Source organism: Polyodon spathula, chromosome 1, assembly GCF_017654505.1.
Source record: "Polyodon spathula isolate WHYD16114869_AA chromosome 1, ASM1765450v1, whole genome shotgun sequence".
In the NCBI taxonomy this organism is placed as follows: Eukaryota; Metazoa; Chordata; class Actinopteri; order Acipenseriformes; family Polyodontidae; genus Polyodon; species Polyodon spathula.
The window spans coordinates 11,867,913-11,892,286 of NC_054534.1; the positions used below are offsets into that span (position 1 = coordinate 11,867,913).

A 24,374-nucleotide genomic window follows, 5' to 3' on the forward strand; every position below is an offset into this window, starting at 1 on the left:
CTAAACTTACTATATGATAAAATGTGTAAAGTACGTATGAATAATGTATTCCAGATTAAATCTATTTTTCACATTTTACAAAACATACATTACATACTAAACAACTATTTCTGATACACAATCAAATTAATTTCATGTATATTTCAGATGTAACAGTATTTTATATGGGGGTTACATTGGGAACTGCTACCACCGTTTTAAATAATTTATTTTGTTTAATATAACGCTTTTACTATTACATGCACGTACAACTCTCTGACTAGTAGTTCTAACTTGAATTATTCAATGTGTAATCTTTTGAAACACTGCTGCGTCTCAATGTATTACTGTAAACAGCTCAGATCGATTCGTGCTGCCTGACTGTATGTACATCCCATTCAACCACCGCCTTCGATTACTCAGACTGATTACGTGTGGCGCTGTTGTTGCTATTCAGAACGAGAGGGGTGCTGCAGCTAGAGAGGCGCAAGAGGAGCTTCAATTTACAAGTAAATCCTATGCGAAACTGAACTGGATGCAAGCCGGATTCAACTTCTACAAACGCAGCGCATGGAATGCACGGAAAGCACACGACTCGGGGTCAGTCGGATTTTAATAGCAAAGGAAAGGTGTAAGTGTGTGAAGAAAGTAGAAGGGAGAGGTGTTTGTTTCGCAAAGTCTTTACACTTGTGTTGAGTTTTTGCTGTTGCTGGCTGAGTGGTAATTCATTGGGAGTTCTATTATTCGTTTCGTTGTTTGGGACGATGGCGCTGAGGGCGAGGGCTCTGTATGACTTCAATTCGGAAAATCCCGGGGAGATCTCTGTGCAGGAAAATGAAATCGTAACCCTGGACAGCGAGACGGATATTGAAGGCTGGCTGGAAGGAGTGAATAGCCATGGGGCTAGGGGTCTCATCCCAGCTTCTTACGTGGAAATCATTAAGACTAGCGAGCTTGCCCCTTCTTTAAACAACGCAGCCAGCGATGGGATCGCGTCCAGGTATACCAACGTTCCCATCTGTGGATACGACACTTCATCTTACATGAGCCAGACCCAGAATCAAAACTTTACCCGAGCCCCGGCAGCCTTTACTTCGCTTTCTGTCCCTGTGCAGCAGCAGCAGAACTACCAGGAGAGCCAAGGCAGCGATGATGACTGGGATGACGACTGGGATGACAGCTCGACCGTAGCGGACGAGCCCGGGGTGATGGGGGGCGGCAGTCCTGACAGCCGTGCGGCTGGAGCCGCTCGATACAGGATCTCCACCCGGTCCGATACCTCTTCTGTATACAGCAGGAGTGGTCAACATCATTCAGCCAAGGGCTCGGCGACTGTAAGTAGAAACCTCAACAGGTTCTCGACCTTTGTGAAATCTGGCGGAGAAGCGTTTGTACTGGGGGAGGCAATCGGCTTTGTGAAAGACGGTGACAAGATCTGCGTGGTGATGAGTCAGTATGGCCCCGAATGGCAGGAGAACCCGTACCCCTTCACGTGCTCCATAGACGACCCAACCAAGCAAACCAAGTTCAAAGGGATGAAAAGCTACATGTCTTACAAGCTGACTCCCACGCACACGCAAAACCAGGTGAACCGCAGGTATAAGCACTTCGACTGGCTCTATGCCCGGCTAGTGGAGAAATTCCCGGTTATTTCGGTGCCACATATACCGGAGAAACAAGCCACGGGCAGGTTCGAGGAAGACTTCATTTCCAAAAGAAGAAAGGGGCTGATTTGGTGGATGAACCACATGACCACCCACCCAGTCCTGTCGAGGTGTGATGTGTTTCAGCATTTTGTGACCTGCGCTAGCACCGACGAAAAAGCATGGAAGCAAGGAAAAAGGAAGGCGGAGAAGGATGAAATGGTGGGGGCCAATTTCTTCCTTACCATCAGCACCCCTCCGGCCCCCCTCGACCTGCAGGAGGTGGAGAGTAAAATCGACGGCTTTAAAATCTTTACTAAGAAGATGGACGACAGTGTGCTGCAGCTCAACGCCACTGCAAACGAGTTCGCAAGGAAACAGATCACTGGGTTTAAGAAAGAATATCAGAAGGTAGGCCAGGCTTTTAAATCCCTGAGCCAAGCGTTCGAGCTCGACCAGCAGCTGTACTCCGCGGGGCTGAACCATGCCCTCTCACACACTGGAGACGCGTATGATGCCATCGGGGAGTATTTTGCAGAACAGCCCAGACAGGACGTTGACCCAGTGATGGACTTGTTAGCTCTATATCAGGGACACCTGGCAAACTACCCGGACATCATCCACGTCCAGAAAGGTAATACAATGCTTTTTTTTTTTCTTATACTTTGAGAGAATTTAAAATCTAGTGCACTGAATTTGCACGCACTGTATTAACCACACGGTCAATGTAAAACATAGTAAATCGATAATAATCGGCCAGTAACCCGGCTCAATATTCAAAAGGCATTTTGCAGTACAGTACCTGTACAGTGATATTAATAACTGTAATAAGAATGCATAGTAGAACGGGCAGGTAAATAAAGTGCCCTGTCAACGCAAAGTAGTGTGCAAACTGTAGCATTGGTTTTCTAGAAGCGGTGAGCATATTGCTGTGTAGATAAAGCACGACAAATGCTACCTGTGACACCGCTGCTTCTGTGTGATAAATCAATCTCTCATGTTTACTGAGTTTAATGACATCCCTATCAATACGCTCGCAGAGAAAGTTAATAAACACGCATTGGTTCTGCTGTTTAAATAATATATACTATATATTAAAGCACTGCATTGTACAGTAGAGATACAATAATGTGTGTTTTAAAGCAGTTCACGGTGGTGCGATGTGCAGTGTAGTAATCTTTGAGTTAAATTAGCAGTGGATTTTCCAGTTCCTGTGGTCAGCGGGTCCTGTATGTCTGATAATACACGTGTACGTACACAGGGTCATTACTGGGGCATTTCTACATGGGCGAGACGCATTGCAGTGGATTTGTTTTCCATTCACTGTGCAGTAGGACGGGGGGATGCAGTCATCACTACCCTAACCTGACCCTGTTGAACACGGTGTACTCCGCGGCTCCCAAATGTTTTTGTTTCATTCCAATCCAATGAGTTGTTGATATAAAATAAAGTATCCCCACTACACCTGCAGGGGGAGCTGAATATTCTGCTCACTGTAAATCCACCTGACTGCCACGAAGTGTGAAAGCATAGGAATTATTGATACTGTACTTATCAAAGCAGGAAAAAGTAGAGCTGTGTACTGACAGGTTATCTATATACTGTATTTCTGCACTGCTTTTCTACCCACTGCATTTCTACCCTGCTTTACTGTATTCTGAAATAGGGTCACCATGGCACTACCGCTGACGTTTGTAGGAGATTGCTTCTCCAGGTGTCTAATTTATATTTTTCCTGCAGAGAACAGCTTAGTCAGCTGTTTGTACTGTAGCCCAATGCATTACCACGCCCAAAAAATGGGTCAGATGACGTCATCTTTACAGGAGAGAAAATAGGCTTTCAAAACTCACATAGTAACAACAAAAAGTTCATGCAAAATTAGTTCAACAGGTTACGCTTTACTAATTCAAAAAATAATATTGTTAAAGAAATAAAAAGACACTACTTTATCTTCGTATGGCGTCTAGGCTGTATGTTTTGGACAAATATTTTTAATAACATATAGACTATACAGCAGTTATTAGAGTTTAAACAGGAGACACTTACAATAATTATGCATTTCTGAAGCATGTTCTGGAAACTCCTCGGGCACAGTGTAACATACTATATCAGGATTGAGTGAATTTGTGTTTTATGGATAATAAAGACACGTGTGGATCGCGTTCTTTTAATCATCTAGCACCCACACTATGGAACTCCCTACCTAGGCACATTAGACGTATCCGCTCTCTTCCCCTTTTTATAACACATATAAAAAACATTTTTGTTTGATTAAGTTTTTAGTTAAAGTTCTTACTGTAGTATATTGTTTTTTGTTTGTTATTTCTTTTAAAGTTTTTGTTTGTTTTTTGCTTTTTCCTTTGCTGACTGTGTAAAGCGCCAAGAGACGTTCCCCGTCTCAGTGGGGCGCTATATTAAGTAAACATTTTATTGATTGATTAATTAACTTTGAGATATTGATTCCCAGTCAAACTGTTATTCTCTTGGTCAAGTTTGATTATGTACTGACCAGTAAAAATGTACAGTTTGGGCAGAAATACAAATAAACGTATCTCTCTGAGAACATTTGAGGCAGTTATTCACTTCATATTTACAGTTGCTATATGTAAACCCTGCAAGCAAAACTTGTCGGTGACCTTAACGTAGACCTCGGACCAAATTGGGTTACCGTACTGACGGCGTGAGTCTCCTCATGGTAGACAGGAGTGTTTATTGACAGTGTGAGCCTGATCATTGAATGGAAATTAAATCCATTCATCCTGATCCTGTGAATGGAGGGACCCAGATGTCTCTGGGGGCTGAGTGCAGACTGTCTTCTATTATTGCTATAGGGCTTACTTTAGGTTCTTTGAAGATGTAAAGTATGTAACACCTGTAAAGCACTATGTACAGTACTATATACTGCCTTTACTTCACAACCAGTAGCCCTTCTCATGTTGTCCACACAACCATTCTATCAGATTCCCCCTCCTGCACCCTGTGCCCCCTGGGATGCTGGTCTGGTCCACACCTCTCTGTTTCAGCACCTCAACTGGAGAAGAAAAGAATGAGTAATCCTTTTGAAATACACATGCTGCAGATCCTGCTTAGTCCCAGACTAACCTAGTACTGTGGGTCATGTGGTTTTCTACCCTTCCCCTGTGTGATTGTGTTAGCACTCTCCAGCATTATCTCTCTTGGCTTCTTGTTTGCATTGCTATGGAAAGCAAGCGCACTATCTGAGGGCTCAGTCACACTGAAGAGTGTGCTTCTGGACCACTTCATGTGTGTTTTTTCCATGGCTGGCAGCCTGCAAGGTGTCAGATATAGTGTACAGTAATAGAATATGTTTTTTTATTTTCCAGGAAGTAGGCTTTTCACAGGGGTGTGCGGTCATCTTCAAACAACCAGGATGCTGCATGTGTTTAAAACGATGCCTCTTGTAATGAATTCTAACGTGGTGGAGTGAAGTGATCAGGATGCTGCATGTGTTTAAAATGATGCTTCTTGTAATGAATTCTAACCTGGTGGAGTGAAATGATCAAGATGCTGCATGTGTTTAAAATGATGCCTCTTGTATTGAATTCTAACCTGGTGGAGGGTTCTTGCTGCTCTCATCCTCATCCAGTTTTAAGTAATCACAACTACTGTAACAAAGTAGTTTCCTCAATGTTCTCCACTACTACACTAGGTTAAAGAAATGCTTTTTGCCTGTCTTGCCTCCCAAGAGTAGAATTGTCCCCACCCCTTTCACTAGCTTCTTTTTCTGTCATTAATGCAAGGCTAATAAACGAAGAACAGAGGAACAAACAGGTTTCCTATAGCATGTGTCACTTTAAAAACCACACGCTTGAGACTTATGTAGATCATGGGAATGCAAACTGGGTAAGATATATGTTACAGTAGATACAATTACTTTCAAGTCTACAACACAACTGAACATCCAAAGAGCTTGCAGTCATTAAAAGTGGCACAGTGAGTGTGAGAGACGTAGGGGAACTGGATCTGTTCATGGGAATGAGACGTTACAGGAGAAGGAAGCAAGTGAGCTATAAAACTGATTGGGCTGTAAAACTAATGGAAGTTACGCAATTGAGTTTTGTATGAATGAAAGATGTTCAGTAAAATCTTGTGTAATATTTCAATAACCCGTCTGAAATAGAAATTGAACATCAGAAAACACACCTCCTGGTTTCAGTGAGCTACTGTACAGGTTATGGTGTATCAGTAGTGGCCACCTGTCCTACACTAAGTCAGTGTTACAGTTTACTGTCTGCACTGCCCTTCACTATAAGTCAGTGTTAAAGTTTACTGTCTGTACTGGGGTTTATTCTTCAAAATAAGTACAACATATTGTTTCTAAAAGCTGCGGAGGCAATTCAGTTTTGAGGTTCAGAAAAGTATACCTGTTTACTCTAGTCTAGGGCAAAGGTTGAGTAAAACCAGGAATCTCTATAAGTTAGTTTGAGTGTAGAAACCGGATCATAGGCTTCAGACATATGATGTTGCTTCTATACCGTAGGCCTCCTGACTGTCCACACAGCAATGAAAGCCAGCTCTGATGTCACATCGTTGTTTTCTCAGGATGGCTCACATGTGTGCAAAACCTGTGTGAAAGGAATGCTGTACAGTATGAAGAGGATAGACGAGAATGTAATCCAGCTTTCTGGGCTGGGCCTTCCATGGAAATAAGAAATCATATGAACACACACTTTTAACCCTACACATTACAGGTTACATGTGGTGCTTCTGAAATGTGAGATGAAACCAACAGAATGCAAACAATGGTTGTTCAGGGAAATGGGGGGGAGGGGGACATTGTACTGTAGCTTTAGGGGGGGTCCTATTGCATTGTACTGTAGCTTTGGGGGGGGGAGGGTCCTATTGCATTGTACTGTAGCTTCACGGGGGGTCCTATTGCATTGTATTGTCGCTTCAGGGTGGGTCCTATTGCATTGTATTGTCGCTTCGGGGGGGTCCTATTGCATTGTACTGTCGCTTCAGGGGGGGTCCTATTGCATTGTACTGTCACTTCAGGGGTGGTCCTATTGCATTGTACTGTCGCTTCAGGGGGGTCCTATTGCATTATACTGTAGCTTCAGAGGGGATCCTATTGCATAGTACTGTAACTTCGGGGGGGTCCTATTGCATTGTACTGTAGCTTCACCGGAGGTCCTATTGCATTGTACTGTCGCTTCAGGGGGGATCCTATTGCATTGTACTGTCGCTTCAGGGGGGATCCTATTGCATTGTACTGTCGCTTCAGGGGATCCTATTGCATTGTACTGTAGCTTCAGGGGTGGTCCTATTGCATTGTACTGTAGCTTCACCGGAGGTCCTATTGCATTGTACTGTCGCTTCAGGGGTGGTCCTATTGCATTGTACTGTAGTTTCAGGTTTTTATATATTTTAGTTAGACTCTTTTTTTGTTTCATTGGAGTATTTTTACTAATTTAGGGAACAGGGCCTACTTTTTTATTTTATATATTTGTTTATTTCTTTAAAATCTTAGTTAGCATTAGTAATGTCATTTACTAAAACAATGACATGTAGAATACGCACACTGTTGGTACTGTGGCACACGCGAGTGTGTGCGGAGGGGGGCAGGGGGGAGAGAAGAGATTTAGGAAAGAGTGCAAATAAATAAATAAAAATAAAACAGTATGGGGGAGAATCTAAAGTGAATATGACAGTGAATCAAATGATAACATAAGTTATTTATAAGTTTACTCTTCCGTGAGAAAGCAGACGTGAGTTTAACGCCCCCCCACCCCCCCCCCCCCCCCCCCCCCCCCCCCCCCCCCCCCCCCCCCCCCCCCCCCACCCCCCCCCCCCCCCCCCCACCCACACACACCCACACACACCCTGATGAGAATGAGTTAAGTTAAATTAATGTTATTACTCATGTTATTACTTTATGAAAATGTGTCTCTGATCACTGTTTACAGTGAAGATAGGCAATAAGGAATAAAAATAATAAAGAAATAAAATGCGGTGTCAACGTTCTACACTATTAAACAACGTTTAAAGAGCCCATGACATGGAATTGAACTTTTAAGAAAAACAGAAAAAAATAATTTTTAACATTGCTCATTTGCCTGATTGGAGAAACCAGCTCAAAGTTCCTGTCTCTGTGAATGTTAATCTATCTTTTTATTCACCTTCTCCCTCTGTGATGTCATTACCAATATCCTAAAGCTGCTTCAAAACTGAGGCAGGAAGTTGCGCCTGTCATGTTAAAATTCACATTTTATTAAAAAAACTGTATCGCTGCCAACAATTTTAAATCTCGTTTGGGAATACTTGTTAGTCATACATATTGTTTCTTAAAAATGGTTTGGTGGGTGCCCTAGGCACTTTAACTTGAACTGCTGTTTGGCATGCTTTTGTTTTGTAGTTAATTCACTGGGGTAAAGTAAGTCCAACACAACTTATTCTTTACTCTTGGGATATTTTTCTATTTTAACGTGTTACATATTGTAAGGTCTTGTTGTAAAATAAAGGCACACGCACCAGGGCCACAACCACGCCCTCTGCCAACGCTACTATGTTGCCTCTGCCTGCGTTCAGAGCAATATAATGGCTTTTATTACTTTTTGAAAAACAAACGAATACCCGAATGAATATTTAAATTATGAGCGAATATCCGAACGTGAAAATCCTGTGTTTGTCCCAGCACTAATTTTATTGTTTTGTTTTTTTTTTTTTTTGTTTCTTTTCAATTGTCCTTCAAGCAGTAACAGCCTCATTCTCTGTGCGTCACAGACCATCACTGTTCTTTGTTGTTTTCACCTGTGTTCATCACACACCTGTTCCAGCTGAGTCTGATGAAGGATTGCTACGTATTCATCTTCCCTGCCAGGGTTAGTGGTAGCGTGTGCGGTAATCATGCAAGAACATCAGGAAAGGACATGGGATGTTCTGGGTGTTTCTGTGTTGTGTTGTTATTTTATTAGTTGTTTAGTTGGTATTTTAAATGTTTACAATTCATTTGCTTTTAAATGTCTGCTGTGTCTTTTTCATCTGCCATTTTTCTCTGTATCCTTATTTTTCTTTTTCGATTTTCTTTTTCCTTCTCATAAGAAACATTTAAAAATGTTTATTTTATTATTTTTATATTTTGTTTAATGTTTGTAAGTCACTCTGGATAAAAGCGTCTGCTAAAGAATGAAATAATAATAAAAAGCAATACAGTAATAACACTGTAGAAGGAGGCATTTCCTCCAGCATGGGCACACAGTGCAGATTTCTACTGCAGAAAGTGCTTTGATAGCAGAGTATAGCGGTTCTGCATTAGCAGCTCTGCATGTGTTACTGTCATGAAGATTAAATACATTAAAATGTATCAATAGACCATGATGGGGGTCCATGTTTTGTGTCAGTAATGGCAGGTCCACTGTGGTTCCAGGTTAGTGCTCCAGTCACAGTTTATTGATTTATAACTAATTTAAATGAGTAGCAGTGCAGCTGTAAATTAGCAACTCGTCCTATTTAGTGACATTAGAATAATAATAATAGACACGGTGCACTTCTCTGTCATCTTACTACATTGTTATGGCAACACTTAGATTCTGGTGGTGACTTTGAATCAGCAATACTGGTGCAGTATATCTGGTAAAGTAAAGACTTTTAAGGAGAACCCATATTTATATGTGGATGTAAGAGTAACAGAACATTGTAGAATGCTACTAGTGGAAATACTTTGTTAAATGTCCTGTGTACGCCAGCCCTTCTGTGTTGCTGAATTCTGCAGTGTTCAGCAGTGTCCAGCATACACACAAGCATGCTCTGTACTGGGCTGTATATCATTGCATTGGTGTGTCTTTTTCTTAACCTGCTGCTTACCTACTCACTGCAGGATACAGCAATATGAAAAGCTCCTATATACTGCATCTCCGGCCCTGTGAGGCAAGCGAAAGGACAGTCGCATGTACCGCTAAGCTGAGAACATCAGCAGAGGATGGGGAGTCTTCCTGTTGGTTAATTGTATAAAATAAATCCACATTTCTGTTCTGCCGGCACAATATTGCTTGTTATTAACTCTCATTTATCCGTTTATCTGTTCTATTAAATGTATCTTCTCTTTTTTCTCTGTATCTCCTGAAACGCACATCTGTTTTGTTTTTCTTTGCCTTTGCTACCTTTCAATCCCACCTGTCCATCGATTGAAATCCTGAAATATTGTAAACAGTGTCATTCGCATCATTAGCGTATAGGTTTCTTATTTAAATTCTGAATACTTTTTCCTCCACTTTTATGTAAATTGCACCTATTCCACCTGTCGGAAAACAGCAGAAAATGGTTTCAGGGTTCAAACAGACGGAGCCAGCGAGTTTCAGACTGTCAGAAGGCATTTTTGATATTCCGGGCCTGTGTGTCTGGTGTTTCTATGTTGCACTTCTGAACTTGCTAATGCTTTTCTAGGTTGTTTGGATACGACAGGGAACACACCTATAGAAACAGCAGCTTGAAGAAACTCTCCTCTAGTTTAAACCTTGCTACAGACCCATAACAAAGCCACCTGCCAGAGTTCATTCCAGTTATGGACATAGGCAGCATAATGAAGGCTTTAACATTTAGTGAATGCACAAGATACACAAGTGTTTGTTGAAATGAACGTGTGCTGTTAACTTGTGAACCACATTGTAGTATTGTTGCAGCCTGAGCCAGGTGCTTTCTGCTGCTCTGAGCATTGTGTGCTCAGTGCAGAGGAGACAATGAAATGTGATCTCTCTACATGCCAGAGCCTGTGTAGAGGCTGCCTGTTGAATGTTTGATATGAGTGGTGCGCATGACTAATCCAGCTCCTCACTGGGAGTTCAAACTCACTGTGTTTACAGTAGCCAGGTAACATACATGGTATACTGTGCCAGAAATGGTCTGTTTCACAAAGACTCGTATCTGTCCAGTTGTGCCAGAACTAAGTGATAAGGTTCACTTCCTTGGAGAGTCCTCTCCCTAAAAAAGACAGAGGTGAAATGCAAGGTGATTTCCAATCCATTAGAGCTGAGATACTGACCCACCAAGGTGGAATGTTTTCAGTGGTTGCCATGTCTACCACATTTGACTGACAGATGACTTTACCAGGAAAATATATATAAATGGGTAGTAGTCAAAGGACAGTCTTTTGATTGAGATGTACAGTATAATATTCTTTTAGATTAGAAGTACAACGATTCAAACTGCAGAGCAAGGTACCGTAATTTAAAGGATACATAAGGACCTTTTTATTTTATTGTTCCATGTTTCCGTGTGTTGCTACAACTGTTTACATAAGGTGTGTGTATTGTTTTATTTATTTATTTATTTACATTTTGACAATTTTTTTTTTACTTTTAAATTGCATTCCCTGCCTCAGGATGGCTTCCCATGTACCTGCATTTCAGAACTACATTTACCACCATCGTCCTGGCATGGTCTGTGCACTGTGTTCTGTAGTTGCTTGTAGTTCTCTGGCTGTGACAGGGTCTGTGCACTGTGTTCTGTAATTGCTTGTAGTTCTTTGGCTGTGACAGGGTCTGTGCACTGTGTTCTGTAATTGCTTGTAGTTCTCTGGCTGTGACAGGGTCTGTGCACTGTGTTCTGTAATTGCTTGTAGTTCTCTGGCTGTGACAGGGTCTGTGCACTGTGTTCTGTAATTGCTTGTAGTTCTCTGGCTGTGACAGGGTCTGTGCGCTGTGTTCTGTAATTGCTTGTAGTTCTCTGGTTGTGACAGGGTTTGTGCACTGTGTTCTCTAGTTGCTTGTAGTTGTCTGGCTGTGACAGGGTCTGTGCACTGTGTTCTTCTGTAATTGCTTGTAGTTCTCTGGCTGTGACAGGGTCTGTGCACTGTGTTCTGTAATTGCTTGTAGTTCTCTGTGGTTGTGACAGAGTCTGTGCACCGTGTTCTGTAATTGCTTGCAGTTCTCTGTGGTTGTGACAGGGTCTGTACCCTGCTGTTAGCTGGATGAAATGTGTGAAGTGCTTCTCCTTCATCTCTTGGCTCAAACCCTTACTCTGCTCTGGTTAGTCAATAATACATGAATTGTACTCCGATGAGGACCGTAAACAAGCCTCTGCCAGCTCCACTGTGTATTACATTAAAAAGCAGTTGTTTCACTTGTTTGAGCCTGACTTTACCACAGCAAATTATGTTGACATTATCAGGCTTTTCTTTTTCTTCCAACTTGAAATGTCAATTCGAATGTTGCCTCATCGCTGCAAGCCATTTCCTGAACAGGAGGACTGCAGACCAACGGACAACCTCTGTCTCTGCTGTCAAAGCAGTGTTCACATGAGAAACCAGAGCAACAAATCTTACACCTCTGTCTCTGCTGTCAAAGCAGTGTTCACATGAGAAACAAAGAACAACAAATCTTACACCTCTGTCTCTGCTGTCAAAGCAGTGTTCACATGAGAAACAAAGAACAACAAATCTTACACCTCTGTCTCTGCTGTCAAAGCAGTGTTCACATGAGAAACAAAGAACAACAAATCTTACACCTCTGTCTCTGCTGTCAAAGCAGTGTTCACATGAGAAACAAGAACAACAAATCTTACACCTCTGTCTCTGCTGTCAAAGCAGTGTTCACATGAGAAACAAGAGCAACAAATCTTACACCTCTGTCTCTGCTGTCAAAGCAGTGTTCACATCAAAGCAGAGAAACAAAGAACAACAAATCTTACACCTCTGTCTCTGCTGTCAAAGCAGTGTTCACATGAGAAACAAAGAACAACAAATCTTACACCTCTGTCTCTGCTGTCAAAGCAGTGTTCACATGAGAAACAAAGAGCAACAAATCTTACACCTCTGTCTCTGCTGTCAAAGCAGTGTTCACAAGAGCACCTCTGTCTCTGCTGTCAAAGCAGTGTTCACATGAGAAACAAAGAACAACAAATCAGTGTTCACATGAGAAACAAAGAACAACAAATCTTACACCTCTGTCTCTGCTGTCAAAGCAGTGTTCACATGAGAAACAAAGAGCAACAAATCTTACACCTCTGTCTCTGCTGTCAAAGCAGTGTTCTTACATGTCAAAGAAACAAAGAGAGCAACAAATCTTACACCTCTGTCTCTGCTGTCAAAGCAGTGTTCACATGAGAAACAAAGAACAACAAATCTTACACCTCTGTCTCTGCTGTCAAAGCAGTGTTCACATGAGAAACAAAGAACAACAAATCTTACACCTCTGTCTCTGCTGTCAAAGCAGTGTTCACATGAGAAACAAGAGTAACAAATCTTACTGCACCAAGCAGCTGAACCCTGGAGTAGTCACTGACGGATGCAGTCCATAACATAGACAACTGAGCACACACCATCAGAAATAATACAACTCTGAACACACAGTACTGCCTGGATGCAGCCAAGCAGCTGAACCCGTGGAGTAGTCCCTGACTCACTAGCCGTCCATAACACTAGTACCACTTGAGCACTTCACCATCAGAATATACAACTCTGAACACACAGTACTGCCTGTACACAAACTGAGGGTTTCCTTAAAGTAAGCTCCTGGATATCTCTATCAGTTTATACTGTAAATGAAGTAGATCGGTTCCTTATTTGCTAGGTATCGCAATTTAATTATTTTGGTTTTCCAGCCACAGAAAAACAAAAAACAAAACAGTTAAACTATGTAAAGAACCTGTGGCAGTGTAGCTCCAATGAGACAGCCACAGGAAACCTGACTGCCTTTGTCTTCTGAGAACATATTTATATGGCTTTTCTTAAGTGTAACATGTTATGCTGTATCTTCACCAAAGCTGTGACGTGCAGTAGAAGCATCGGTTTGGAGTGAAGGATTGAAGCTGTGACGTGCAGTAGAACCATCATTGTGGAGTGAAGGATTGAAGCTGTGACGTGCAGTAGAACCATCAGTGTGGAGTGAAGGATTGAAGCTCTGATGTGCAGGAGGACCATCATTGTAGAGTGAAGGATTGAAGCTGTGACGTGCAGTAGAAGCATCGGTGTGGAGTGAAGGATTGAAGCTGTGACATGCAGGAGGACCATCAGTGTGGAGAGAAGGATTGAAGCTGTGACGTGCAGTAGAAGCATCGGTGTGGAGATAAGGATTGTAGCTGTGACGTGCAGTAGAAGCATCGGTGTGGAGTTAAGGATTGAAGCTGTGACGTACAGTAGAAGCATCATTGTAGAGTGAAGAATTGAAGCTGTGACGTACAGTAGAAGCATCAGTGTGGAGTGAAGGATTGAAGCTGTGACGGGGCTGTGGTACAGTAGCATTGAAACCTTCATCTGTTGTTTAGAAATGTTTTAAAGATGGCATATTCTGGTGGACTCTGGAGTGTGTGGACTTCAAATGAAACTCGGTAAGAATACTTATTTGGTCTAATTATTACAGCTGTAGTAGCGAATAGGGTTAAAACACAGATTACATTTTGCAGTCTACTTTAACACTACTGTAGTTTGGAAGGCACTTTCAGGTGGCCTGCACCCACAGTTCAGTGACTGTGTGCACAGTAGTTAAATACCTGTGGTTACTGGGTCTCTTATTTTTCTCTGTTGAAAATGTATCGGTGACCCACTTCAAGCTAAATCTAAAGCTTCACCAGGGCTCTCCCAAACCTTTTCCCATTCGGGGTCCAGGACTCTCAACCAAAACACTGAAGCTGCCAAAGGGGATTCCAATAAAGTACAGAGGTTTAAATGTCTACATTTAAATGGTACATAAATACTCTTTTTTTAAATTCATTTTTAACAATAAGAAACAGAGTGTAAGCCACAAACAGAAACTTTTTTTCTGTCTAAACGAACGAAGAACAAAGGCATAGTAGTAGAATCCACAAAATCAAAATTAAATAAAGATCAAAAGACAACCAGGCAGGCACACCCACTGCTCCTATATTAAAGGAGACCAAGTGCTTATAAGTTCATAAATCATAATTCTTTTTTTGTTTCATTTAGAAGACTGCATATATGCTCCTACTGTTTCCTGAACTCACCAACTTGCTTATTTAATATTGAAAACTATGTGTGCCCTGCTCTCCGTGCCAGGACACTAAGCACTAGGAAACCGAGAAGTGAAGTCCTGCTTTCGTTACATTTCTTAAAACTGCATCAACATAAGTAATAGCAAACTCGAGGGGAGCTCATGTTTAAAACACATTTAATACGATCGTCTGGTATTAGGGATTCTGTCTAACTTTGTGCACTGTAATCAGCTTGTCATTGTTAATTACAGAACTGCTGAAAAGAATCTGCTTTAAATCAAAAACATTCCACAGCAGTTTTTACCTCCAGTAATTGAACACAGACCCTCTGTTCAGCTCTAACAGGAAGAAGTTAAAGCACAGTGTTCTGATGAATGGGGTGTGGTTACAGTTCCACTGTGTGAGCCTCTTTCATAGCCTTCTCTGGAGCTGCTCTGAAGTGCCAGGATTGCTTGAGGAGGGAGAGTGGCAGCTCCTGGGCCTAATCGATACAAGCTGGTGGTGGGAAGGTGGGGCAGGGCTATTGGTTTGGAACAGATGGATAGATTCGTTTCATACGCTTTCTTGTTTTAGATGTTTTTTCTACAAGGCCTGTACCTTGTGAACACTGTGTTATGTTGATCTGAAAGTTGCTATCCAGCTTTATAACAGTGATTAGAAACAGACACAGCTGCAGACTTTTATACCAAACCCCACCCACTTAATAGACCTTCATAGGGCCAGCCTGTGTCAGCGTGATCCTGTTTGAGTTTACCATGTTAGGCAAACATTTATTTACTTGTGGTTTTATATCAAAATGCTGGCAATAATAAAGTGATTATCACTGTATATCTGCGGTGACTCTCTGAACTCAGACACTGATTCATCGAGGTAGATTACCCTACTCTGGACTTCAGAAGAAGTCAGCTGATGTACTGTAATAATTATAAACGCAGATTACAGCTTTAAAAACACAATTCCACATTACAACTTGTATCTCCATGATAAGACAGGAAGCACGGGACCTTTTGAATGGGCCGTGTCTGGGAATAGCTGCACAGACTTGAACATAATAAACCCAGGCAGGCCAACTCCCACCTTCCCCCCACCCTCTCCCCCCCCCCCCCCCTAAGAGTCCATTTATGTCCCTTGGGTGGGCTGTTTTGGTGGGTGGTGGTGGGCGGGGTTGATGTCAGAGCCCCCAAGCCTTCTTTGGTTGAGGGGGCCCCGAATCTCCAAGGTAGCACGGCGACGGCGGCCCGGCTCCCTCTGGTGGCGGAGGCGGCGACTGCGGCCCGGCTCCCTCTGGTGGCGGAGGCGGCGACGGCGGCCCGGCTACCTCTGGTGGCGGAGGCGGCGACGACTGCGCCCCGGCTCCCTCTGGTGCAGTTTCCCGGTGTTTTAATTCTGTTCAGTACTCCACTCCAGCAAAATTTAGTGCCGTTCCCACATTCTTATCTGCTCACAGGCCCTTGACATAAATCCAAATAGCAAGGAAGGAGATTTCATTCTACTGAAGGACTGGACAAAAACAGGAAAATGAAAACGGTTACTTATTTAAAGTTCTTTGAGGGTCTTCACTCGGAATCCCACAACAGGAACACAAGGGGAAGAGGCTGGCCGGGTCCTCCAGCAGTGGCTGCAGCAGTACACATTTCTTCAGCTGCTGCTGCTTTTCCTGCCTTTGCCGTTGTCTGCTCTTCTTTCCCATGTTTTTTAAAAAAATAAAAAATAATTCCCAAGAATTCCACAAAACAAAAAAATGTTTAGTTTCACAGGATGCTGTAGCTGTTTATTTTTTTTAAATTTTATTTAACCTTTATTTAGCCAGGTAAGTCAATTGAGAACCAATTCTCATTTACAATGGCGACCTGGCCAAGAGGCAACGTCAATACAGAAAATATAAAAGTCATAATAAAAACAAGAACAACCCACACAAAAGAAACATGTCAGCAAGCACAGATGTCAGTGAACATGCTTTCAATCTGCGCTTAAACACATTAACTGAAAGAAAACTATCTAGTTTCAGTCATTAGCTGCTGAAAACTGGAACGAATTACGAACAAAGACTGTACAGACCTGCGGTATTACCAACTTGATAAAGTCACATAATCGTAAATTGTAAGATTGATTATCTGCAGCAGATTTTGCAAGTAGGTTGGAACTTCACCTAATAGACTTCTATAAATTAACAGATGCCAATGCGTTAACGGATTTCTTAGAAACAAAAGATGATTTGAGTTTTGTGGCCAGTAGCTCTTCTGCAGTGCATGTCATTGAATCAAACACAAGGATTTTCTGTTCTACTTCAGCTGCACATTTAACACTCCAGAGGTACCGTGCTGTAACATCACTACAGTGTGAGCATGGGCTGTACTGTTCTACTGTGTACAGACAGTCCAGACAGTAAGTCTGCAGTTCTAGCATGGGCTGTACTGTTCTGCTGTGTACAGACAGTCCAGACAGTTAGTCTGCAGTTCTAGCATGGGCTATACTGTTCTACTGTATACAGACGGTCCAGACAGTGAGTCCTGATGGTTCATACTGCTGTAATCAAATGACTGTTGAATGCTGCTTTTGAATTGGCAGACATTATGCAAGACTGCTTTGTGTAACTCCGTATTTTTCGGAACCTGGTTACCTCGCCACTTGCTCTTTTAAGATACTATATACAAAGCATTGCTGTACTGCTGTAATACTCATTGTTGAGCAATCATTCCAGCTGTCACAAGGCTGACTTGAGTAGCTTACCAGTTTTTATTGGTATAAAGTTTAGCCTGTAAGCTTGAACTGTAAATCTGTATTCAGGTCAAATAGAGGGATTGAAGGTCATGCATTGTGCCAGCCTTTTGATGGCTGTAAAATCATTACTGTTTCATTAGTTTGCTAGAAACAAATCTACAATAGGTAGTGTCTACAGTTCTGCGATTGAACCATAACTTTCAAATGGAGTGCAGCTGTAAACCTCACTGTGCTTTGCTGTACTGTGGAAGACCTTTACAGAAAACACACTCCCTTTATTTGCAGTGTCAGCTCCTTGTTTATGTACAGTGTACTCTATCCTTGGTTCTGTGGTTTCACAGGGTGTGTTATATATTTTCCTTGCGTGTGTACAGTAAACTCTAGTTTAATGGGGCATGTTGTAGCTGTTCCTCTAGTTTTGCAGGGTATGTTAAGTGCAGCTGCTTTACTCATTTCCTATGTAAATGTGCGAATGCAGCAGAACGAGTTGTGAAATTGGACTGGAACTGGACTGGAATTGTTGGCTAAACTACTACCTTTCAGTTCTGTGGCAGTATAGTTTGTCCTGACAGTTGACTCACTGCTGTGTGGTCTGAGGTGAGGTTGATAGGGAGGTCAAGGTCAAAAGTGAGCTATAAAAAGCTCTGTTAAGCACAGCGGAGAATACAACTAAATACAGTCCCGGCAGTGCCTAGGATGGGAGCTTTCAGTGGGAGAACACCACAAATGATACCATTGTGCTTATTGCTCTGTGGCATGAGTTCAGAAGCACAGAAGCATTATCTACAAATTGTTGGTCGGGATTGTCCTGCCTTCACACTGATAGTTTCCATAGTCCCATCATTCTTTTCTTTCATACTTTCAAGTGTTCTTGTGAACAGTACCTTTGTACTTGCTGTTAGATTCCCATTGATTTCTCTGCTTGGATCTGTGCAGTGTACTGTATTATCTATGTGAATTTCACTGCATCCTGGTTGTATTTACTGTAGGACCAATCTTATGCAAAGTGAATACAGCTGCATAACTTTGAACCACGTACACGGTAAGCAAAGTGTAACCGATACAGTTGCAGTAGAGACGGGATGTCTCCAGTGACTCCCTGTCTAACTGGCTTGTTCCTTTGTGCTTGCAGGAGCCCTCACCAAAGTGAAGGAGAGCCAGAAGCATGTGGAGGAGGGGAAGATGGAGGCGCAGCAGGCAGAGGGCATCAGCGAGCGCTGCAACATCATCTCCTTCACCACGCTGGCGGAGATCCAGCACTTCCACCAGGTCCGCGTGCGCGACTTCAAGGCCCAGATGCAACAGTTCCTGCAGCAGCAGATCTGCTTCTACCAGAAGGTCACACACAAACTGGAGGAGACTCTGCAGAAATACGACAGCGCCTAAGAGGCCCCCTTCTTTCCTTCCTTCCTTCCCCCTCTCCCCAACGCTAAACAACAGCTAGCCCTACTTCTGCAATACCAAGAGAAACACACACCAGTTACCCTCTGCAATCCTGCTCCAATCAGGTTCTGCAATACCAAGAGAAACACACACCAGCTACCCTCTGCAATCCTGCTCCAATCAGATTCTGCAGTACCAAGAGAAACACACACCAGCTACCCTGTGCAATCCTGCTCCAATCAGATTCTGCAATACCAAGAGAAACACACACCAGCTACCCACTGCAATCCTGATCCAATGAGATTCTGCAATACCAAGAGAAACACACACCAGCTACCCATTGCAATCCTGATCCAACTGGATTGTGCGCCACTGTTGTTTTCACAGTGGTTTAGGGTCTAGTGACTATACCCTGACCTTACTGAGAAAACAAGGCACACAGACACAAGGGAGTTACATAGAGCGTAGTCCTGTAGATCATCTTTATTAGTATTTATTAGCAAATCAAGTAAAACACTGTGGTGGTTTGTCTATAGGGAGGGAGGTATGTAGGTTAGTGGGACTATATTAGAAAAAAAACATAAAACAGGAAGTATATTAGAATAACAAGTCATATTTTGTATGCTTACACATATTTGTTATATATATGCCTTACTGCATTGTATAAAAAATGTTTTGATATGTTAGTGTTTATTACGCATCCAGCATGTTAGAAGGAACCTGTGATAAAGATATCTACCGTAGACTGGCCTGCCTTGGTTGCCTTGGGATGCCCCCCTGGATAAACTCGAGCCTCAACAAGAAATAGCCGTTTACAATGACCTAATAGAGCAGCTGTCACCGCTGCCTTGTGCCTTTAGACTTCCTGTCTCTGTTAACCTTTGTAATAACAAATAGATCCACAACAACATCATAAGGCCTTTCAAAGGATTGACCAGCAAAGTAAAGCACATCTCTGATGTGAAGCCAAGCTGTAAAAGACGAATGACCTCCCTCTCCAGTGTCTTGAAGAATGACCTCCCTCTCTAGTTTCTTGAAGAATGACCTCCTTCTCTAGTTTCTTGAAGAATGACCTCCCTCTCCAGTGTCTTGAAGAATGACCTCCCTCTCCAGTGTCTTGAAGAATGACCTCCCTCTCTAGTTTCTTGAAGAATGACCTCCCTCTCTAGTTTCTTGAAGAATGACCTCCCTCTCCAGTGTCTTGAAGAATGGCCTCCCTCTCCAATGTCTTGAAGAATGACCTCTCTCTCCAATGTCTTGAGAAGTAAAGTTGCTTGTGTATACAGTAGTTCATGATGAAATGTGTGGTATCCATTGTATGGTATCCTGTGGCTTCTCTTTAATCTTGAGGGAATGTTACTAATGAAGAAGCAAAGAAGACTGGAATGTACCAAGGGAGTGGGAGATCCAGGCTTGGTGTTTGCACTCAAGGCACCAGCATAAACACAAAAACAAAATCCAAACACCAGGCTTTTATTCAAAGAAAGCATGCTGGGTGTCTAACAACAGGAAGTACTTTTCCAATCTCTCTAGATCACTGCTTTGAAAACTGCTTTTAACTGTAAGCAGCAGCTAAAGCAAGACAGTCATTGTGTATTTTATTTTGTAGGACTTCATATAAAAGTGAGCAATTGAAAGCTGCATCTCTTCAAGCTATCCAGCTGCACCATGCAGCTCCCAGGACCCAGTGTACCAACTTAGTACAAAATAAACCCTTCCCACAGAACTGCTTGCTTGTTTTACTATTCAACTGCAATGTTCCGTTCAACTCAGAGTATCTGCTGGTATTCGCTCACACACACACACACACACACAAACACACACACACACACAGAGCTGCATTTGTCAAAGTAGTTTTTTTTCTCACTCATGATCCTATCATTAAAATGTGTGAATGGAAGTGTCATGGGCACAGAAGAGGCTTCGGGATCAACACTGTGACACAAACTGTGACACTTGTGCTTTGGTCTTCCTGTGAAGGGCAATAGCAGCACTTCATGTTCACTATTGACCACTGCAGCTTGCTGGGAGTATTAAAAAATTCCCCAGACAGCTGAGTAAAAAGGTGTTTCCGTTCATTTCTCTGGATTTATCAGCACAAACGTTCTGTAACAAATGGCTGTAATTAAAAGTTTTAATCAATTTAAAGATTAATTTTTAACTGCACACACAAGCGTTTATTGATTTTGTTTTCTTATTTATTTAGAGTTAGAGTTAATGATGAACCAGTGGTACTTCATTACTCTCAAAAGTATTCACCCCCCTTGGACTTTTCCACATTTTATTGTTTTACAAATAATTTATTGTGAATCAAAATGGATTTAATTAGGAGTCTTTGCCACTGATCAACACAAAAAAAGTCCATAATGTCAAAGTGAAAAATAAAATCTACAAATTGTTCTAAATTAATTACAAATATAAAACAGAAAATAATTGATTGCATAAGTATTCACCCCCTTTGCTATGACACACCTAAATAGGCTCTGATGCAACCAATTGTTTTTAGAAGTCATATAATTAGTTGAGTGGAGTCCACCTGTGTGCAATTAAGGTGTTTCACATGATTTCAGGTTAAATACACCTGTCTTTGGGAGGTCCCACAGTTGGTTAGTACATTTCCTAACAAAAACTACATCACGAAGACGAAGGAACATTCAAAGCAAATCCGGAATAAGGTTCTTCAAAAGCTCCAATCATGGGTAGGATATAAGAACATTTCCAAGGCATTGAATATCCCCTGGAGCACAGTAAAGTCCATTATTAAGAAATGGAGAGAATATGGCACAACTGGGAATCTGTCTAGAACAGGCCGTCCTTAAAAAGTATCCGGGTGAGAAGGGCACTAGTCAGAAAGGTCACCAAGAGGCCTATGGCAACTCTGAAGGAGTTACAGTCTCCCACGGTTGAGCTGGGAGACACTGCATATGTCAACAATAGCCAGGGTGCTTCACACAACTGGCCTTTATGGGAGAGTGGCAAAAAAGCCATTGTAGAAAAAACAACTCACATCAAATCTCGGCTAGAGTTTGCCAGAAGGCATGTGGGAGACTGAGACCAAGTGGAAGAAGATCCTATGGTCTGATGAGACCAAAATAGAGCTTTTTGGCGCAAGCCTAACACCAGACATCATCCTGAGAACACCATTCCTACCTTAAAGCATGGTGGTGGCAGCATCATGCTATGGGGATGCTTCTCTGCGTCAGGGCCTGGAAAGCTTGTGAAGATAGAAGGCAAAATGGATGCAGCAAAGTACAGAGAAATCCTGGAGGAAAACCTGCTGAAGTCTGCAAGAGACCTGGGACTTTGGAAAAGATTCATCTTCTAGCAGGTCAGTGACCCCAGAAATACAGCCAAAGCCACACTGGAGTGGCTTAAAAACAAAAAGGTCAATGTCCTGGAGTGGCCCAGTAAAAAGCCCGGACCTCAATCCAATTGAGAATATATATGTGGAAAGAGTTGAAAATTGCTGTTCACCAAAGGTCCCCATCCAACTTGATGGAGCTCAAGCAATTTTGCAAAGAAGAAAGGACAAAAATTGCAGTGTCCAGATATGCAAAGCTGATAGAGATTTATCCAAATAGACTCATGGCTGTAATTACTGCCAAAGGTGTCTCTACCAAATATTGACTCAAGGGGGTGAATACTTATGCAATCAATTATTTTCTGTTTTGTATTGTAATTAATTTAGAAAATTTGTAGATTTTATTTTTCACTTTGACATTATGGACTTTTTTTTGTGTTGATCAGTGGCAAAAATTCCTAATTAAATCCATTTTGATTCCATGTTGTAACACAATAAAATGTGGAAAAGTCCAAGGGGGGTGAATACTTTTGAGATCCACTGTATATATTATTTATATACTCTGTCTAATAAGAGTGAATCGCAGGTGGGATGGAGGAAGGAACAATCTACTTCATTTAAAAAATAATACAATTCAGTACTGTAAACAGTACTAAATACAGTCGCAACTTTAATTTGTGTCTAAATCATTCTGAACGCATGTGCTGGCCATGCTGTCTGTGCCATGCTCAATTCTACTGGAAAGCTCTTGCGTATTAAACAACAGTTTAGTTTTGGAAGGCAATGTTTTTCTTATGCACGTCTAACCATTTTTTTCCCCCCTGACAGTGTGATTGCTGTGCTCACACTCCTGACTGTGTGATTGCTGTACTATGCAGTGCTCGCACCCCTGCCAGTGTGATTGCTGTGCTCTGCAGTGCTCGCACCCCTGCCAGTGTGATTGCTGTGCTCTGCAGTGCTCACACCCCTGACAGTGTGTACTGCTGTCAGGATGCTGGAGGCAGTGCTGAGGGTGTAATTGCTGCGCGCTGCAGAGTGGGACTGCCTGATAGATCGAATAATTATTTAAAACAACAGTGAAAATGGCTAAAGGAAATGGGGCCTTTTTTTTTTTTTAAATGTAAAAGTTCAACCCCGCTTGCACTGTGAAAATTTGGATCATGTTAGCAGTTTGTTATTGACCAGGCAGGAGTGCTCCCCCAGGATCCCTTTGCAGTGCTCAACAGGCTCCTCCCACTGCCAAACTCACACAGCTGGCTGTCAACTAGACCTCATATTCACCAGGGACTTCTTGCCCCTCGAACTCTTGTCATTCCTCTCGATATCTGCTCACTACTTTATCTCCTCTCTGTCACTCCCATCCCTTCCTACTCTGCCCACCCCCTCTGTTACCTTCCGTTCATTCTCCCCCTCAGTCTTCTCCTCTGCTGCTCTCTTGCACCTCCCCTCTATCCACTCCTTCCAACTCTGTTGATTCGGCCTACCTTCACCCTCTTCTACTCCCTCACCTTTCTCGACTCCCTTTGCCCCCTCACCTCTGGAGCTGCCCTCCCTGCCTATGCCCTGGCTCTCCTACGTGCTCCGCTCAGCTGGTACCGAACTGCGCTCTGCTGAAAATAGAGAAGCAAACCCCCTGCTCCTTAGATCTCTATTGTTTGCACCTTGCTTCCTTCTCTTCTACACACCTCTGCCAAATACTCCTACTTCCACTATCCTTCAGTTGTATCATTCCTATGCTGATGATGCCCAGATCTCCCCCCCCCGCTTCTGACTCCTACAACTCCTCCTGTATCTCTACCATCACCTCCTGGATGCACTCACATCATCTTAAACTCAACCTCTCAAAATCAGACTTCCTTTTCTTCCCCCCTTTTCTTTACTACCACTGATCTCTCTATCTCTATTCCAACTGAACCCATCACCCTCTCTCCCTTCTCATCCACCAAGAACCTTGGTGTCACCCTCTACCCCTCTCCTCTCCTACTATTAACACATCTCTACTTTGGCGTGCTTCTTTTGTTTTGTCCTCAGCAACATATACAGAATTTGCCCTTTCTCACCTACTCTACACAGCTCCTAGTTCAGCCCCTGGTACGGTCCCGCCTTGACTACTCCCTTTGGCCAGCCTCCCTGCTTCTGCTATCCATCCGCTCCAGCTCATCCAAAGCTGCTCATCTTGTCTTTTCCTTTCCTCATTTCTCTGACGCTACACTGCTGCTTCACTCCCTCCACTAGCTCCCATATCGCCACTCGCATCCATTTCAAAACTCTTGTGCTCGCAATTCACTGCCTCGACCTTTCTGCCCTTTCCTACCTCCAGACTATTATTTCTCCCTACACTCTCTCTCTCCCCCTCTACTCTTCCACCACCGGCAGATAAGCTGTACCCCAGCTAATGGCTATTATTCCCCACAAGCTTTGCTTTTGTGACCAGGACAGTGATA

At 42.6% G+C, this 24,374-nt stretch overlaps 1 protein-coding gene across 1 annotated transcript; it reads left to right on the forward strand.

The window, feature by feature from the left end:
• Positions 1 to 417: 417 nt before the first annotated feature.
• snx18b (sorting nexin 18b) lies at positions 418 to 20,355 on the forward strand. Its single transcript, XM_041247212.1, has 2 exons — positions 418 to 2,256; positions 18,379 to 20,355. The coding sequence occupies exons 1-2, from the start codon at positions 744 to 746 to the stop codon at positions 18,630 to 18,632; spliced, it is 1,767 nt and encodes a 588-aa protein (XP_041103146.1). The 5' UTR covers positions 418 to 743; the 3' UTR covers positions 18,633 to 20,355.
• The last annotated feature ends 4,019 nt before the right edge of the window (positions 20,356 to 24,374 follow it).

What these genes read in the sequence shown, in the direction of transcription:
- snx18b (XM_041247212.1), top strand. Translation starts at nt 744, where the DNA reads ATGGCGCTGAGGGCGAGGGCTCTGTATGACTTCAATTCGGAAAATCCC. An exon ending in CATCATCCACGTCCAGAAAG is followed by an intron (nt 2,257 to 18,378) that starts GTAATACAATGC and finishes TTGTGCTTGCAG; the next exon opens with GAGCCCTCACCAAAGTGAAG.